Genomic DNA, 20760 nt, shown 5'->3' with positions numbered 1-20760 from the left:
AAGTTAAAAACTGTATTCTAAAAACTGGGTCACTCCTCTGATTTTCACTAAACAGGAAGAACTAGTTGCTTAAGGAAACTAGTTGCCTAAGAGCTAGTTCAGGGGGAAAAAAAAAAGTGACCAAAATTTTATTTTAAGAAAGTCAGAATAAACCCAAACAGAATTTAATTCTTTATATTTCAATATTTTACTTTCACCATACCATTGTACATGGGTAATTGTTTCAACTATATTTCAAGGGTTTATTATTCAAGGGTTTCTATTAATTCTTTATATTCAAATCATCCTATATTGAAACATCTATCACATCATCAATCTTGTTGATTTTCTCTCTTTCAACTGATACTGTCCTATTTCTAGCAGATCCCCTTTGGCAATGATTATGTATGTGATTCAGCAGTGCTCTGGTTCATTTCCTTTGATGCATCACATTAAAATATTTCATCTTTTGCAAGATTGCAGATTTATTATTAGCTTGTATATTTGTACTGTATGTTTGGACATTCATCTTAAGAAAAGAACAAAATTGTTGAGAAGATATATAGAGGACATTGTAATCTTAAGCAGGAAGACTTGTTAATGCAGAGAAAACAGAAAATTTGAAGAGAAATAGACTATAAATTAACAAAATATTTCCATATGTGTAATAAGCAATGTCCTATATTTATATTATACCTATATATCCTATATTTATATTTATACTTCACCATGTCAAAAAATAGAAAATACAGCAGGAAAACAAAAAGGAGAAAAAATAAAAAAAGGAGAGAATGAAGTAAACTTGAGAACACTCCTTCAAATAGACTTGGGTTTAAAATCTTATTTCCTACATATACAGCTGTGTTACCATGGGAAAGAAAGTTCTATTTTCTTGGTAAAAGACTGTTTTTTAAATGTGACATACAGAAGAGAATAATATATAACTCATAGATTTGTTGTTAAAAATAAGTGAGAGCGTTTATGTAAAGCAGTTAGCACAAATCCTAACAAATGATAAACACTATATGACAGCTGGTCTTTATGAATAGAATTGGTTACAATTTCAATGGAAAGAAAAAAAAGGAAAGTTTTGCTTGGTTTAGGTATATTTTTCCAAAAATTACTATCAGGGCTTAGATTTGGAAATTTAATTCAGGGACTTTAAATTTTTTCATAATTAATTTGATTCATTTCAAATTCATATTTAAGTTTTGCATACAGACACCAGATAAAAACACTACAAAAGTCAATTCTATTATCTCAAAATTTATTTAAAAATATTTTTATTTGAATTTAACCTTTCTCGTATGTACAGAAAATAATTAAATTGAGAGGTAATTTCCTCCATTTAAGTGATAGAAATAACTATTTACTGGCAATCTCTGCCAATAGCCAGTAAGTCAACAAAAAGATTTGGTGTCTTAAATTCCTTATCTATACATGTAAGTCTATAACACAATCACTTGCAGCTCCACATTACACAATTCTATCAAACATACATTTAAATTAATGTCCACTGCAAATTATTGAGAAGGAATCTGAAACATTAGTTCTAATTCACTTTGATCACAATATATATAAGCATTATCAATATGTTAGATTCTTTAATTACAGACGCTTAATCTGCTTTAATTGCCACCAAAACCGCTTTCTGTGCTCTCTTTTGGGGGATATTTTTGAGCTCCTAGGGTGTTAGCACTTTTTTACTTATGACGTCAACTGTTATAAATCCTCAGTTTTTATAAGGTTTAATAGCAATTCATAATTTAAAAGCTAATGCTTGAAATACCTTACTCAACATAATTTCTCCTTGAAGAACTGACATTAAAAAAGAGACTTTCTTTATATTTTTGATGTTATTTGTAACAAAAATTTTGAGTTAAATGATTTTTAACTTAACTTAAAATTGTTAAGGAAAATGAAGATGATTCAATTAAAAATGTAATTTTCAATCTCAAGGATTGGGATATGTGTATTTCAGTCTTATTAATAATTATATATTGGAAAAATATTATCTACTAGAAATTATGTGCTATGTTATCTATAAAATGGCAAGCCCTCTTTGCAAGTACTTTAAGATGGAATGGATGATATCTCATGTATACTAAAAGCTGAAATAAAATTCATATGATACATTTGAGTCAGTCAACAACTATCTACTGAGTCACTCTTATGTGTTAGGTACTGTGATGTATTCTAGAAAGTCAATGAGATAAACAAATCCGGTTATCACTGCCCTGTGAAGTCTACAGTTTAGAAGCAGTACAGGTAATTTTTATAAAAGAGTTATATAGTATAGAGTGATCACTTTTAGCTAAAAGGTATATGAGAAGGTCCTGTCCTGAAAAGTCTTGCCAAATGTGTATCATTTGAGCTGATATTTAAAAAGTACCAAGTAAGAGTTTTAAGGCTCTGATGGGGTGGTGTAGTAGGGAAACAGTTAAGCCTATTTGTTAATTGTTAGATTGTTCAGTCTTATAAAATTGAAACATTTTCGAAGTAAGAGGACTTCTTTCCTTCAAGATGGAGAAACAGGGAAGAATTTATTCTCCATTTGAAACAACCAGGAAAAAGAAAGGACATAATATTAAATCAAAACAAAAAGAACAATAAAAAAATTTAAAAAACAAGTTTCAAAAGGCAGCAAAGCAGAGTGATCCTTGCGTGACAGGAAACAAAGGAGATCAGTCCTATGACTGCCCCCATCTTTCTGCTTGAAGAGTCTCCAAGCTGAAGCACAGGGAGGAGGACCCCATGCAAAGCCCAGCCAACACCTGAGTTGAAAAGCTGGATCTGAGAGTCAGGCGAGAACATGGTGGACAGAGTTTGAGAAACAGGGTACCAGAGAGGACATGTACAGAAAGATCTCTGGAGATCTAGGGAGAGAACTCCCTGAGTATTCAGCAGAATACTGGTCAGCCTATGAGGAAACTGCCTAAGGTGAAGAAAAGAATTACCAAAAGATTAGATGGAATAGCATTTGGTGCTGACACAGGGCCAGAAACAGTACTAATTACTGACTCCATTCAACAACTGGAAAATTTTTGCTGTTGTAGATTTGGCGAATATGTTCTATTCAGTGGTTCTTTCAACAGTCCCTTAGCCATCCAACATTTGCCTTCATCTTTGACGAGATATGATACACATGGGCTATCTCAATAACCCTGTCATGACACACAATTTTGCACGCAAGACATCAACTAAAACCAATTTTCTCCAGAGTCACAGATATGACATGACATTACTCTGATGGCATCTTCCTCGGAGTAGATTCATTTGAGCCCCTCGTTCAGGAAATACAAATACTAACAAAGGATTTAAAGAGAAAAACAAAAAAAGAGGGGGATGGATCAATGACCCACACCTAGCACAGGTCTGTCTTCCCAGTTAAATTTTGGTGAATTAGGTCAGCCAGGCCTGCTCCACCACAGGCACTGCCAACAGCACCAACTGGCCTCCTTAGTACCACATGTTAAAATAAACCCAACCCCTTTGTGACAAATTTTACTTAAGCCCATTTCTGTTGCTATTCACAAACTGACCTTCTTTTATTGAGGCCCCATAGAGAAAAAGTATCTTAACCTGCCCAAATTGCAATACATAAGGCACTCCCATTATTTTCCCCAGAGTCTGTTTTACTCTAGAGGCTCAGCTACTTCTCATAGCTCCTTGTATCTCTGAACCCGTCCTGAATAGCTCTTGTTTTTAAAAACGTCATGATTTACATGATGCCACTGAAGTTCTTTATAATAAATATATGCAACCATGATTTTCCAATGGATGCATTATTGTTGATTAAATAAATTCTATTTTATTCCATATATAGGCATTAATTTATATGTAGGGATTTTAAATAAAGTTTTAAAATTTTCTTGAAGTGGTTTATTTCATTATATACAGATTCTCAAACTTATAAACTTATCAAGAGGGCAAATCAGTTGTTAGGACTTTCTATGGTAGTGAAAGTACCCATTAATAATCAGCATGCTTCTTTAAAAACCAAGTCAGGTATTTATATGTGTTAGACTAGCAAAAGGAAATTGTATTCTTTGTATTATCAATCTTGATTACAGCAGATAATTCATCTCTCTTCTTAAAATACATGACATTTAATAGCACTTCTTTTCTTTGATGTCTTTTTTCCTCTGCCAATGTAACAACATGGTAAGTAAGCCTACTGATTCTTAAAGTCACTAGTACAGGGGCAGCCAGGTGGCTCAGTAGGTTAGAGAGCGTACTCTTAACAGAAAGGTTGCCGGTTTGATTCCCGCATGGGATGGTAAACTGTGCCACCAACCCCCTCCCCCGCCCCCCACCCCCTGCCCCATAACTAGATTGAAAACAGCAACTGGACTTGGAGCTAAGCAGTGCCCTCCACAACTAGATTAAAGGACAACGACTTGACTTGGAGCTGACGGGTCCTGGAAAAAACACACTGTTACCCAATAAAAATTTTAAAAAATAAAGAAAGAAAGTCACTAGTATAAACTCTAACCATAGTACTACTATCATCTTTTAATCTGAAAGACAATACAAATATTCAAAACCTTGCATGGTTTGATGAGTTACAAAACACACACAACACATCCCACATTTTCATATAACCAGTGATGTGTAAAAGTATTGAGAAGAAGCTTACTTGTACAGTTAGGCAAAGTTCCAGACCACGTTCCATTGGCTGTGCACTGTCTAACTGAAGGTCCAGAAAGAATATATCCTTCCATGCAGGAATAAATGATTGAACTAGAAAATGTTAAGCCATCAATCCGGAAGACTTTGCCATTGGCTGTTGTTCCTGGGTTACCACACTGTACAGCTATAAAACAAAATAGTTAAGGGTATATGTAAAAATAGTGTAATTAGAAATCCTCTCATAAATAGTTAATGACTGAATGTTTGTTTCAAATTTTCCAAAGGAGCTATAAAATCCTCTAAAATAAGCATTGAATTATCTTGTATAAGGGGTTGAAATTCAAGATGAATTTATATTGATTTTATTAGTTTAATTACTGGGATGCAAAGTAATTACTCAAAAGTATTGCCTTGGGGGACCACAAAAATCTTTCAAGGAAGGATTATGAGTCTCTGCCTAAAAAGCCATTAATGCAAAATGGGAAGATGTGTAACAATGAGATGCAATAGAGATTTATTATAGTTACACTTCCAAAAGGGCTGATATAAAATAAATAATTTAAATATTTAAGGCACTCATGTATATTTTAATAATCTAAGTATATAGCTGATTTGCATAAAAACTTTATAATCTCTGTCTCTGGACCGATGCATACAAAAAACAAACTGAGTAAAAACAAAGTGACCAAGTTCTAGAAATTATTTTCATTAAATTCTCAACATATCATAAAAAAGAGTCACAAACACAGTGCCTTATATGATTAAATACTCTGTAATATGTTTATTTGCTATCGGTGCCACAGTAAATTTTTGAAATATCTTAAAAACAAGGCTATGTCAAATGTAATACTAAATTTGTTGAAATATAAGGAGGCATTGTAGTACTTTATGAAATTTAAAGCTATCTTTATGAATGTGAAGTGTAACTATCGTTTCAGAAAATGCCATCTATAATCACTTACTATCTCTTAAATATGTAATTTTGCCTATCCTTCACAGTGGTGCCATCTGTTTGTATGTGTACATAGAGAGGAAACTTCCACATTTTATAAAATTACAACAAGCTACTCTAGGTAATATTTTCAGGAGAACCTATGATACAGAAAACATTTTTACTTCTGTTATCAAAATTACACTTTTCTATATATACACTAGTACCTGCCTAAAATAATAATCTGGTCATATGTGTCATGTGATCATGTGTCTTGACACATCCCAAGAAAGATTTGAAAAGTATCATCCTTGTTTTAAAATGTGATGTGACTTGCATTTTGAAATAGGGATCCAGGCTCAGTCAATTTTTCTTGACAATAAAAATTAAGGATTTCTCTACTTAGGGTGGTTTCCAAATATGGACAAATCACACTGTTACTCCTGTCCTCTCGTTCCTAAATCCTCCACACTGCATACACACATTTTTCTTACCTAGAACATTATTTGAATTAAACACAAGTAAAAAATGACTTAAAATGAAAAGAGGTAAGTGCATCATCTATCATGAGTAAGGGCTGAAAGCTCTGTGGACACAGTGAACAGATGCAGCAACTACTTTGTCTCTGTCATATTGACATTTGGGGGGAGAGGGGTTTATTGTTGCCTGTGAACATAGCCCCAGTTATGTTTCGTACTAGCTGCCAAAGCTACCGCTCCTACAAAGAGTCATTTCTCAGCTATCAATTCACCTAACCTCACAGAAATGATAGTTAACATTCATTCAGAAATGATGTGACAGCCACAACTTTTCCAGTATTTTTTAACCTCGTAACCAGTACTATGAGTTAATATTAATATCACCATTGTTTCTTGGTTGGAAACTGAGGCACAGAGAGATGAAATAACTTGCCCAATGTCCCACAACTAGGTAAGAGTAGATTTTCATCTAGTACAAGTTTTTCAGGAAGATTCTGATAGCATATAATGAGAGTATTGGATCTTATCTGGGTTATCAAACGAATGGCTTAAATGTAATCTATTTTTGTCAACTGACCATTTTTTTGTGTTAGATAAGTTATACAAAGAGTATTTTATGTGTTTGCCTTTTCTTTTGTTGCTAGAGATAATTTGTATTTTATAATTACTGTATCATTTTTTTCTTTTTATCAAGGTGATAAGTAGTCATGTCTAAAGAGTCAAAAATAAATGAAAGTATAATGAAGAAATTGAAGATCACTTATAAATCCATCACTAAGAGGTAAGGTGATAAAACATTTATATAAATACTTATATGAAAATGTATAAATAAATGTGAATATGTATCCATTTTGATGTTTATGTCAGGCACTGTGCAAAGCACAGAGTATACAGTAGTGTAACATTACCATTTTTAAACCTAGAACTATGCTATGCATGCTGTTTCATAATCTTATATATATTTTTTTACTTAACATAACAATTGGAGCATCTTTCTTTCATAAAGTTTAGTAACTGGATAGTTTTCCATTGCATGTATATTCATCATTTACCTAACCAATCTCCTGTAGATAAACATGAAATTTGGTTTAGTTGAGTTTTGTTGATAATTTTGAATTATACTCTATATATACAACTGTGTATACTACATTTCTGAGAGTGAAAGTTTTGAGTAATTTTAATTTTTAAAAAATATTTTTAATTTAAAAAAATATATATAGTTACTGAAGATATGATAATATGCACTTTGATCAACAGTGTAAAAGTTTGCTTGTTTTCACACATCCTGTTAAACATTATGTGCCATCAACTGTTAAAAACCTGTCAGTTTGTCAAAAAAATTATTGGGTTGTCAGAAAAGTCATGACGTATTTTTTCAATGTTTTTTGTTGCAAAAAAGTCATGACTTTTCCGACAACCCAATATATTCTTTAAATTTGCATGTTTTTATATATTAAATTAAGGTATTATTAACACATTAATTGAATATTTTTATTTTCATATGTTTTATCCATCACATTCTAGGAAAGCTTTTACATTTAATGGTAAATACTAAAGTAATATAACATTACAGAATATTTAGAAAAGGATAAACATACTTCAGATTTCACCACTCTTTCTGTTATCATTTTTTGTGTACTGCCTTTTATGCTTTCTTTCAAGTGAATATCATTTCCCATTGCTGTAATAGAGTGCATAATTCTGAGTCTTATTTTTTAACCGAGTTTTATATGATTTATGGATTTATATTTTCTCATATTGCCCCATGGCCCGTATTCTAATATTTTATTGACTATACACTATTACATCATACAAATATACAATTGATTATGTAATATTATCCCTAGTGTTGTTCAATTACTTCCTGTTGTTGCTTGTTATAATCAATTAGAAATAAAAATTGCCTCTTTACTATTATGTATTTCCTTTAATACTTTTATTTATTTATTTTAAGAAAGAAATCCTCAAAAGTAGAGTTAAGTCAAAGCTATATATATATTCTGTGAATATATATGAATTTTAGTCAAATCACTCTAAACCTATTATCACAATAAACATACCTCTAGAAATGCATTAAAGTTTTAGTTTTACTGCACATACACCAGAATTTCATATTAAGACAAGTAGAAAGTGATATTTATTATAATTTTCTGATACATAGTTGTATAGACTATTTTTCTATAGGTTGCAACTTTTTTGCTCTCCTGCATTTTCTGATCATTTTCTGTATCCATTCATCTACTGGAATCTGTTTTTCTAAATGATTTGTATAAACTCCATTTATGAGAAAATTATTAATTCTGTAATATTTTCTACAACTCCAAGTTTTTTTTAATCCAAAAAGTACATACTAACAAAACAAAGTCAGCACGAGGTTGTATTTCATGTAAAAATATTTTGCAATTCAGCTGCACAAAGGGCTGGCTAAGATATCACCCCGGTAATGTATGACATCATTACACAGACTTTGCCTTTGGAAAGTAAACAAGTATGAGAAATAAACTGAACAATTAAGTCTTACTCAATTTCTTTTGCTCAGTAACTTTGTTCAACTCCTTTCACCATAATAGCAACTGAGTTGCAACTGTCTCTTAATTGAGATTATTAAATTTGGTCCCATTTTAAAAAGATAGCTATCTTTCCTAGAATATGGATACTAATTTTAAACACAATAAAAGCTTCCGAAATATAATCAATCCAAAAACTATCAAGAGGTTCAATTGGGAATTATCCCCTATTTATAAAACCAATACATTAGCTATAACATCAAGTAAGTTTTATAAATACTTTTGCAAGTTTAGTTTTTGCACTAAAATCATCTCAAAAAGAATAATTTAAATTATAAGCATAATTTTCTAGCAACATTTCATTCTTCTTGCCAATCTTATAAGATTTAGCTAACTGAGTCAGTCAGAACAAGTAATAATTTTACTCAAATATACAAAATTTTAAGAATTCTAGTTACAAGCAATACACTCTATAAATGAAAATCTTTTTTGTATTTAGGCATCTTTCTATATCTTTCCATTTCTACAAGTCTAAAACCTAAAACAGATCTTGAGGTAATGTTGATGTAAGAACAACCTTTTTTTTTTTTTTTTTTTCCTGATAGTGTCTACAACATAAAAGTACTGGGATAAAAAGGAAAAAATAAAACTTTTTACCAAATAGTTTTAACTTTTCCAATTCTGATGTTTGCTGAGATGTGAAAAATCTTTGTATATAAATGACCTGTGAGATATACACATTATATATAATACATGTTAATATTTATATATTACATATATTTATATAGTATATATATGTATTATAATTATTACATAGCATAGTTCTCTTACAGGATTCTGTCAATAAAACTGGAACACTACTTATTTTATTCCACTGTTGGGGACAACAAAAATGACTGACAGGAGTAATTTCACTCATATAACCAAATGAATTTGAATACACATTAAGTTCCTGCACTTTCAATATATTTAGTTTCTTCTTGAGATTACCTTTGCATTCTGGCTGCCTTCCAGTCCAACTGCCATTAGCTAAACATGTTCTTTCTTCTGAGCCATGAAGAACATAACCAGTATCACAAGCAAAACGTACGGAACTTTGAGTTCTGAAATCGCTTTCCTGTCTAGAACCGTGACCGGGGGTACCTGGATCCCCACAGGTACCAGTAGCGTCACCTGCAATTCAGTACAGTTCAAGTTATTAATTTCAATAAACATTTACTATGGTCATGATTTAGTCCAACATTCTTGTAGGCATTGACTTTTATGCATACTGCTTTTAACATGATGCGTTGATTGGGTAAAATCATAATTCCTATTTCACATCTAACTCCAGTCATAAGAAAACGCCAACATGAAAAAGAAAATAGTTGCAGCGTATGGTCATTTGTTCCTTATCAGTGATATCTAGTCTTCTTATATAGGTTAAGGACATTTTATTAGTATTTCCAGAACCTGGTTAATGATCAAGTTAATGGAAAATTTGTAACTGATAGTGCTATGGGCTCAAATGACAATGGTTTAACAAAGCTCAAATTTAAAAAACTGGATTTGGTAATTTACATGTTTGCTTCTCTGAATTTTCAAATGACTGAAACTCTTGTTTTTATTGTTAAACTAGAACTGTAATGTCCTAGAAATTGTAGATGTTATAATATAGTATTCCCTGTACCTTAAAGTTCACCCCCCAATTTTCTCTACCAATGACAATTAACCAAGATAAATGAACTGCTTACTTCTCATACATGTAATATAAAAATAAATTGTAAACAAGATTAGATACTCTGACTTGAATTCTAATAAGGATTTTGTTCATGACTGTGTTCATCTTTTGATTTTAGTGTTTAGAATTTATACAGTCCTTTTATCATTTCTTAAATAATTCTACTCCAAGTTGCCAGCATATTAGGATATGTTGAGAGACAGAGAAAGTTGAACACATAAGCACTGAGAATGCTCTCTGTCTAGATGCCTTTTTTAACATGCCCTGTGTATTTAGAATCCTTCTTTACACTTTCTCATTTTCATATGATGTAATATTAACAACCACACAAAACTTAAAAATAAGCATTTCACTTTTAAATATCTATGTACATCTTTTTCTCACAATTCAGTAGCAGTTTCCTAATATAGTGTGGTTTATATGAGTTGATGTTTTTATATATAATCAGTTATCTGAGTGAGTTAATTAACTATGAGTTACTCCAACATAAAGATTTTAATTCTCACTAAAATCAGTTTTACAGTCACATTAAAAATGATTGTTTTTTAAATCTATAGAATAAATATGAAGTCCCAGGAAGTTACTTCATAGGGATTAACCACCAGTTACAAGAGATTCTGAAATAAGTAATCATTTCACAACTTTTGCTTCTAAAGGAAAAACAATGTAAAACAATTACTAATAAATGTTCACCATGATCTCCACAGAAGCAAAATAATACAAAAATAATAAACAATGTATAAATTTTAAAAAACATGCAGAAAAATAGGCAGCAATATCTGCTAAAACCAAATACAATAGGTAGTATTTAGGGAGACATCACAGATCTAAAACTTAAATGACATTTTTGAAGAAAAGCAATAGTTTAAACACAGAAAATATTTATCAAGTATTCTGTGAAAGTTACTAATTTTAAAAAGCCTTAATATTCACTTTTTCTAAGATATTGATAACATCGAGAGCACCATGGGAATTATAGAGACTAAAGTTATATGTTGCCTTTTTAATAACAAAGAAAGGAAAAATAAAAATCTTCCATGAAACTTGTTTTAGTTTAACTTAAGACATTTAAGGCTTTATTTAAAATTATGCTATAAGTAATCAATTGTTTAATAGAACTGAATTCTATCAGGAAATTGTTGATATAACATTGCCTTCTGGAGAAAATTATATTCGGTATCGGCTAAAATAAATTAGCTACTTAAACTTGAGTGGTTCACTATTTTAATGAACAAAAGCACTTTACTCAGAGTAGCATCCTAATGGCACTTAATTCTTTACCTCAGCCAAAGCAAAATTCAAAAAATATATCTGCAATTTACCATCTACAAGATAAGTATTAATTTACGCTCTGAACTTACAGTACCTTAAAAAGCATTCCAATAAATATATAAACAATGTTATAGCTTCTCTTAGATTTTTACAAAAGAAATGTATTATTGTATCTCTTTAGATTGTTTTGTGTATATATTTATAATAACAATAATGATAATGCAATTTCTAAGAACATTATCCAATTTCTCAAGTGGTACCTGAACAATGAGGCTGTGATCCACTCCAATGGCCATTTAATTGGCATGTCCTTGATGAATGGCCTAAAAGGATACGCTTTCCTGTGCAGGAATAGTGAACAGTAGACCCAAAGGTATACTTCTCACCAGACAGGACTGCATTAGGAGGGACGCCAGGGTGTCCACAGTCAATCACTACAATACATAATTATTAAATATAAAATTTTTTTTATATCTCCTATCGAACAACCTGTACCAAAACAGCTCAAAAGTAAATTATCTGCTCAAATATATACAACCTCCAGAAATCAAACATCTATGTGAAAACTGGCTTAAAAAAAAATACAATGCAAGTTGCAGTTGTAGTAGCGATTCTGTTAACCCACTCACCCTGAGTAAGTAAGCATAAATGATGGAGTGAGTGTGAGTCTGCATGTGTGGGGATGGTGAAAGTGTGTTCATAGGCTTATGTGCATGGGTTTGAAGTACCCATAAAGCCTAGATAAAGAGGGACGTTAGGGATAGGAGTAATGTGGGTTGGCTAAATAAGGACATAGGATGCCAAAATGATTAGAAATGAGCACATAGAGAAATTAAAAGGGAAGAACTTTGAGGGTAAAGGACAGGGAGTAAAGATAGATCTGTGATGGACAATCTAATATGTAGTCTTGACTAATTCCATTCTGAATCACTAATGAATAAATTACGGTGTACAGAAAAAATATTCTGTGGTTTATTAGCCAAAACACAACTAGGGTAGCAGAATCAGATGTTAATACATGGTAGAATTTTCTTTATAACCTAGAGGTAGCTTGGGAACTTGCTGTGTATCCACTTTTAATTGAAACTTGGAAAAATATTGAGTGCAACATGACTCTAGAGTATTAAATAGCACACAAGGGGACATAAACCTAATAAAACCATTGAGTACTTAGCACACTGCCAGGGAGTGCTATAGGAAATAAAGGCAAAAAAGTGTATGAGAGCTATGAAAATCTGAAAAAGTTCATGTTTACATGTCCTACAAAAGAGTTGTAACTTTAAATGTTATAGCCACATAAGGCCAAGTAAGTATATTAGTCAAACTACTAGACCAGTCAGCCTACAATAAGAAGTCAAATACATTTTAAGAAAGAGATCAACAATTGACTTCATTAAAATATTTGTACAGAATCTGAAATTTAATAGACACTGCATAAAATTTTGTTTCTTCCTCAGTGCATAAATGATGTGACAAAAATTTCAAAAAATCCCACCTCATGGACATGAAGACAGTACCTTGAGGTAATACACGATCGTAAAATAATTTTATAATTTAAAAATGAAGCATACCCCAAAATTACTTGCATAATGATTTCTTGACACTCTACTCCTGCAATCTATAGCCTTCTTTCCTACTATATTCAAGATTCACCAACTCTTTGAGAAACAGGTATATTTGAGATCTATCAACTCGGTAAATTCCTAGAAATTAATGTTTACTTCTTACATATTTTTATTTATTTCTGCTAATTTATTTTCTCACTACACAATGTCAATTATATGCATAACTGCTATAATTTATCTTATTTATTTTCTACAACTCAAACATAACATATAACAAAATGTGCTCACTAAATTTTCACTGGCTTGAAAGATGATGCATACTAACACTTAACTGCATTTGTATATGTATGTGTTTGAATATAATAAATATTTATGATCAATAAGTTTTAAGTAACACATTTGTCTAAATCCTCAAGTATTCTGAAGTTCTGGTGGTTGTTTACATTAAGACTAATAGTGTCTTAAATTAAATTTGAAATATTAGTACAAAAGTAAATCAAAATTTAGTTGCTTCTTATGGAATGGTTTTTCATCTGCTCTATCAAAGTTCAAAACAAAAGAACAATAGAAAGATATTCATTACATTAATATTAATTAAAAATGACATTTGGTTGTTGAATTGGAAGAATATAAAAAAGTGTAGTTTTAGAACAATGAAACAATACAATAAAACATTAAATTAAAATAATGATTACAAACAAAATCCTTCTGATATATACCTCTAGATATTTTATAAGATAATAAGTCATCCATGTGTCTTCCATGGCATTTCTCAAGAAAGAATTCACATTATCTACTTACTGATACATTCTGGTAAAGGTTTGTCCCACTGTCCATTTGGCTGACATATCAAAACTGAAGACCCAAACAAGAAATATCCTGGATTGCAGTCATAGAATACTACAGTACCATAGGTGAAATTTCCATGTTCTATTTTACTTTCTCTTTTGGAATTGGCTGGAATTCCAGGATCAGAACAGTTCACCACTAAACAAATGACAAATGTTAAAGGTATGTGTGAAATAATATACATATACTTACATCAATTTCCATAAGAAATTTAATTTCAATGGTAAACAATCAAACAAATCAAAGGTTCCAGGAATAAAATTAATACATGGACTATGTAAGGTAATGAAGTAAATTCTTTGCAGTTAAAAATATAGAAAAAAATAAACACTGTGTTGCAAGTGTTTTAACAATAGTAACTCCATAAATATTATGCTAAGTACAGATTTTTATTTATTTTTTATTTTTTAATTTTTTTAAATTTTTAAATTTATTTATTTATTTATTTTTTTAATTTATTTTTTTATTGTTAGTTTCAGGTGTACAGAACAATACAATAGTTACCCTTTTTTCACCCTCACCAGGTAACAACCCCCCTCCCCCCATCGATACCTTTTAAGCTCTAGTTAATCCATAAAAACGTAAAAATAATGATAATGTGGTTGTATTTTATCAAATAATAAGAATTATACCACACTTCTTTGCAAAATGGAAAACACCAAAAAAATTCTCTTTAATCTTTTTCTATACAGAAAACAATAAATAACCCTTCCCCCATACAGGTATCATAGTAATTTGGGCTTCAAATATATTTTTCCAAAAATATAAGGAAAATAAGTGCCAAAAGTAAGATCCCTTAATTATGAAGCAAATTGCAAGAAAAAACATTCTTAATGACTTTTTATATGTAGCCACAAAATAGGTACAAGATACTAAGGCTACACAGTTGAAATAAAGCATACCAGTTTTAACTTAAAAAAAAATAAGTTAAAAATTCAGGAAAAAGGAAAGCATTGCTAATGAGATGACATCAACATTGAATCTTTGGGTTTCATTAGCTGAAAACTTTCCCCTTTTCTGCCCAAGCTGTTTCAAATGGTATCACCTATGTTTACGTAGATACATTATTACCATGCACTAAGCTGGGATATAGTTAGACTTTTACCTTTGCACATTGGTGGAGGATGGCTCCATTGTCTGTTGGCCTGGCACTGCGCCTTAGTTGGCCCTTGCATAAGGTACCCAATATTGCAGGAGAATGTTACCACATCATTAAAGTTGAATCCATTTCCACTTGTTCGTCCATAAATTGGGCTACCAGGATGACCACAGCTGACAGCTAATAACAGTGAGTGGGGTCAGGGGAAGCACAAAACAGAATATTTGGTTATCAGTTATCACATAACAATTACCCTTAATCATTTCAAACAATGTAGAAAGAAGACCACTTTTATGTGAACATATATATTCATATATATTACTTTCACTAATGCAAAGGAGCAATTTAGAATGCCAAAATGATCTAATATAATGAAAATATTACCTTAGTAAGACACAATTACTTACAATTGTGATAATTTTATGTAAGTGGTGCCGAGATGTTTAAAGATCATGGTACCTTTCTATTTTCTCTATTTTTGTTTTTATGGAATAATACTGAAATTCAAAGAAATCTGGGAATGACTTAAATTCATGTAATTAGTTAATAGCAGAAAGGAATGAAACTGATGCATTTTACTTTTCTATTAAGTTTAAGAATTGGAAGATACTTGTCGCCAGTTGTTTGCATTTAACCTTGAAATTATTTATTTTAATATTTATACAATCAATTTCTATGAATAATAAATTGATGAGCAAAAGTGTGTTTGAAGAATAATTTAAAGTGACTCCATACATGGACAACAAAATGATGCCATATTAGAATTCTTCTTACTGGTTTATTTTCTTCACAATTGATACCTGGCAATTTAGCACAATTTTGTTTGGAAATAATGGTATTAATTAGATGAATTACTTGAATTCTTTTAGTGTTACAGTTCTATTTTAGATTTCATGGAGTTCTGGCTTTTCCCAAACACTCTGTATTTCTATGAACTGTTTTACTGCATTATCTCACTCTATTAATCAGAGCAACTCCAGTAATAGTGCTGCATTACTGGGCCCAGCAAAAAACCATAGTCATTTATAGTACTTTTGAAATTACCCAAGGGCAATTATTTTCCAGCTGTATTGTTAATGTCAACCTAGTCATATGGAATTTTAACTGCATCTTATTCTTGTTAAAATTATCAATAAAGCAGCCAGTTTTACCCCATGGAGCAATTTTCATTTACAGTATCAATTATTTAACAAGAAAAACAGCAGTATTAGTTGGTTATGCTTCAGTATAAATGAAAGGGGAAAAAATCAGGACCGATACAAGCATAATATTGCTGTTTTTAACTCGCCAGGCAATGTGTGTGTGTGTGTGTGTGTGTGTGTGTGTACACTCATGTGTAAGAACATGTGCATACACACACCAACACCCACACCACACACACACACCTTAGAAAAGTAATTTTAATTGTTAAGTATATGATCTATTATCCTATTAAATCTCAACACACAAAATTCTTTTCCATGAAAATAGAACGCTAATCAATTTCTATTGATTGGATAAAAATTTGACAACGATGAAACTTATACATATGGATATAATTAGTCAGAATAAATGAAGTGTCCCACGCATTATTTATCTGAAGCTTCCAAAATTCTCTATAGTGTGATCCTATGATATGATATTACAATTACAACATATTTACAGCATTTATTCTCATTTTCTAACACCAATTTTAATATAAATGTCAGTAATTGGGGATGGAAATAAGGAAAAAAAGAGAAGAAACAATTTGATAATTGACTTTCAGGTCCAAAATGAGATAGCCTATGATGTGAAATATTATGTACTGCTGGGAATTCAGTGGGGTAAGAAAAAGTAATAGCGCTAATAAATATTCAAATATATTATGATTTTAGTAGTATAACAATCTTAATAAATGCATAATGGGCAAATCTATATCAGACATATAGGAACCACAAAGCACAGCAGGTATATTTAAAGAATAATAATATAAAAGTACTATTTTAAAATCCATTTTATTTTTTCATGTGTGAATTCCTAACTAAATTAACTTAAAAGATCAGATAGATATTTGTTGAACTGGTAAGGTATTTTATTAAGACAATTCCAAAATTACATATGGATATATAATCTTGTATGAATTTTTAAAAAAGTAGAAAGAGTACTTGAAAACAAGCTTTTAAATTAATTTTAAAAAACCTATAATCTGTTATGTCAAAATATTATAATGACACCAGCTGTGTATATGCAATCTTGGTGCATTTAAGAATACTACGGATTTTGAAGCAAAAAGGGCCATAATGATAAACACTTTCAATCATTTACTTTATATATAAGGGAATTAGAGCCTAGAGATTAGCAGTGGACTGAAACGAGAGCAATTTTCAAGGTCATGTCTGATGACTCCTCCACACACAAATTACACTCTAGGAGAATCTGATTTTGATGTGACACTTACAGCATCATAATTATTATTAAAAATTTATCTGGGGCCTGCCGAGTGTCGCGATGGTTAAGAACTGGCTTGGGACACCAGAGGCCCCCGGTTCGGATCCCACATATGAAGGCCAGTGACACTGCCCTCCACAGCTAAGATGCTGAACAACAGCTCAACCTGGAGCTGATCTGCCATGAGTCACCGGTGACGGTGTAGGCTGCAGCCCCTGTGGCAGTGAGTTGCCATGGGCTACCCTATGTAGCCAGCAGCCAGCGAGAGCGGCCAGCAGCCACAGTGAGTGGCCGTCCAGAAGCCGGCGACTGATCTGCCTCATCTGGGAAGAGCGCAATGATGGTGCCAACTTGGGCCAGTGAAGCAATGTCCTCCACAACTAGACTGAAGAACAAAACGACAGCAACTTGTCTGTTCCCCTTCCCCCAATTCCCTAGCACTGTTGCCATCCCCCCAATTCCCCAATAAAAATCTTAAAAAAAATTATCTGAAGTATTTTCCACTATAAAAAGCTTCATAGTATTATATTTCACAATATTTATGCTATTGCACAGTGATCTCAAGAAATTAAAATCCATATAACTAAAAATTTGTCAAGAATGCACCTTCCATATAGAAATATGGATTTATACATAGTACATATTTATATTAAATACTAGAAAAGCTGAATTTAAATTCTTGTCTTTATGATAAAACATAAATAATACCAGACATTCTAATACTTTCTCCGTGTTGCATGCTTCTGAACGCACCCCACTGTAAAGATGAATGTTTACCAGTATAAAAAAAGATTTGTGAGAATTTAGTATGTCTTCATCTGTAAATATATGCATGTATATATTTACATATACAGGTGTGTGTGTGTGTGTGTGTGTGTGTGTGTGTGTATACTTACATATCCTACCTAAGAATAAAATTACTGGTAATTGAGTGAGAACAGAGGTCTCTAATTACTTCTGCCATGCTTACTTACGCACACAGGATGGGAGCTGACCAGACCAATTGTGGTCCTGTTGACATATTCTCACTGAGGAACCAATCAATCGAAAACCAGGGTTACACTGATAAACAACAGTGTCTCTGTAACCGTAATTTTCTCCAATGACTTGACCATTCACGATGAGTTCTGGAATGCCACAGTGACCCGCTGAAATAAGTCAGAAAGAAGTATTTTTAATATTGTGATCTAAGTTTTATTTCTGTATTTATATACATATATAAAATTACTAAACTTTTAAAGTTTACTTAGAAGCATGTCATAAATTATGCATACACAGTTATATGACATGAAGATAACTACAAGATATTCAGCAAAATGCTAAATCAGAGAATTAAAAGAAAACCCACTTCTATTGTAGTAACAGTTGGGTCTAGAAGAAATTCAATGTGTATAAAAATTAAAATATAACATTAAAATTTGAAGAATACAGACAAAGCAGTGCTTAGTGTGGAAATTTATAGCATTATGTGTCATTATTAGGAAGATATATAATCAATGACCTCAAATTCCATGTAAAGAAGAGCGAAATAAAAAAGAGGGGAAAATAAAGTCAAAATATGTCAATGGAAGATATATTAAAAACAGTTTAAGAAATTAAGAAAATGGGAAATAAAAAAGCTATAGAGAAAACATTATCTAACCTAAACATTCTTTCTTTAAAAGCAGCAACAAAGTTGTTAAACTCCTAGCTAATCCTATCAACACAAGAGAACAAAGTTACCAATAACAGGAAAGAATAAATTGATATCATTATGAGCTTAAAGAATGAAAAGTATAAGGAAATGTGAAGAACAACTTTATGCCAATATTTTTAACAGGTTGCAATAAAAAGAATAGTCAAGATATGGAAGCAACCTAAGTGCTCATCAATAGATGAATGGATAAAGAAGAGGGGGTGTGTGTGTGTGTATATATATATATATATATATATATATATATATATATATATATATATAATGAAATATTTATTATTCAACCATGAATAAGAATGAAATCTTACCACGTGAGACAACATGGATGGACCTAAAGGATATTATGCTAAATGAAATTAGTCAGACTGAGAAAGACAAATACCATATGATCTCCCTTACATGTGGAATCTAAAAGACAACATGAATGAACAAACAAAACAGAAACAGACTCACAGATGCAGGGAACAAGCTGATGGTTGTCAGATGGGAGGGCGGCTGGGGGACAGGGTGAAAAAGGTGAAGGGATCAAGAAATACAAATTGGTAGTTACAAGATAGTCATGGGGATGCAAAATACAGCATAGGGAATATAGTCAATAACGTTGCAACAACTATGTATAGTGCTAGGTAGGTTCTAGACTAGTCAGGGAATCACTTTGTCAAATATATAAATGTCTAACCACTATGCTGTACACCTGATATTAATATAAAGTAATAATGAATGTTAGCTGTAATTGAAAAATTAAAAAGGGGGGAAGGTGAAGGGGGATAAGAGGTCCAAATTTCCAGGTATAAAACAAATAAGTCATGGGATGTAACGTACAGCACAGGGAATATAGTCAATAATATGGTAATAGTGTAGTATGGTGTCAGATGGTTGCTGGATTTATCATGGTGATCACTTCTTTAGGTATATAATATTGAATAATTATGGTGTACACCTGAAAGTATTATACTGTTGTTTGTTAGCTATATTTTAATAAACATCTTTAAAAAGAATAAAAAGACAAATTCTTTGAAAATCATATCATACAAAAATAAACACAAGGTTAAATAGAAAATTTGAATAGTCCTTTATCTAGTAAAGTATTTGAAACCTTAAAACCCTTCCCATAAAAAACACTCAGACTCAGATGTTGTCACTGGTAAATTCAATCAAACATTTTCACACATGAGAAGAATGACTGGACTACATGAATTTGTAAGCTCATCCCAAGCATAAGATGCTAGGATTTGTTTGTTTGGCCAGTGTACTTCCCTCCTACCAACACCCTTTTAAATTTATATCTGATGTCAAAACTATGCCCTTAGTAATGGATGATGATATTGTCTTCACAGGCTGAGAGGCAATGTTTTCTCGTAAATATCCCTTTTATGATTTGACTCTTCAGAGAACAGACTCAGAATTCTAAATAGGAGAATAAAACCACCATCTCCATGTCATATTCAATAAATAATACACAATAACAGTTCATCAGGGCATGGGGCCACAAAATACAATATTTTAGATTTAGTTTATATATACACATTCAAGTTTATGAGTAAACTATGTAATCAGTAATTGAAATCAGCATAGCCAAAATCAGTTTAAGAACTATTAGGAAAACAGTTTAGTTGATCATTAAA

The 20760-nt window shown here is 31.5% G+C and overlaps 1 protein-coding gene across 1 annotated transcript in view; it reads right to left on the bottom strand.

The window, feature by feature from the left end:
* The window catches only part of CSMD3 (CUB and Sushi multiple domains 3), a gene marked incomplete at its 5' end in the record, with an annotated part of 280868 nt that overhangs the window by 48721 nt on the left and 211387 nt on the right, over window positions 1-20760 (bottom strand). Inside the window, 6 exons of the mRNA XM_019628256.1 lie at window positions 4619-4795; window positions 9519-9701; window positions 11781-11954; window positions 13887-14072; window positions 15040-15213; window positions 18417-18590. Of these exons, the coding sequence (XP_019483801.1) occupies window positions 4619-4795; window positions 9519-9701; window positions 11781-11954; window positions 13887-14072; window positions 15040-15213; window positions 18417-18590 (1068 nt within the window). The remainder of the gene's footprint in view (window positions 1-4618; window positions 4796-9518; window positions 9702-11780; window positions 11955-13886; window positions 14073-15039; window positions 15214-18416; window positions 18591-20760) is intronic.

This window comes from Hipposideros armiger, unplaced genomic scaffold, assembly GCF_001890085.2.
Source record: "Hipposideros armiger isolate ML-2016 unplaced genomic scaffold, ASM189008v1 scaffold_770, whole genome shotgun sequence".
Classification (NCBI taxonomy): domain Eukaryota; kingdom Metazoa; phylum Chordata; class Mammalia; order Chiroptera; family Hipposideridae; genus Hipposideros; species Hipposideros armiger.
This window is presented reverse-complemented; position numbering and strand designations above follow the sequence as displayed.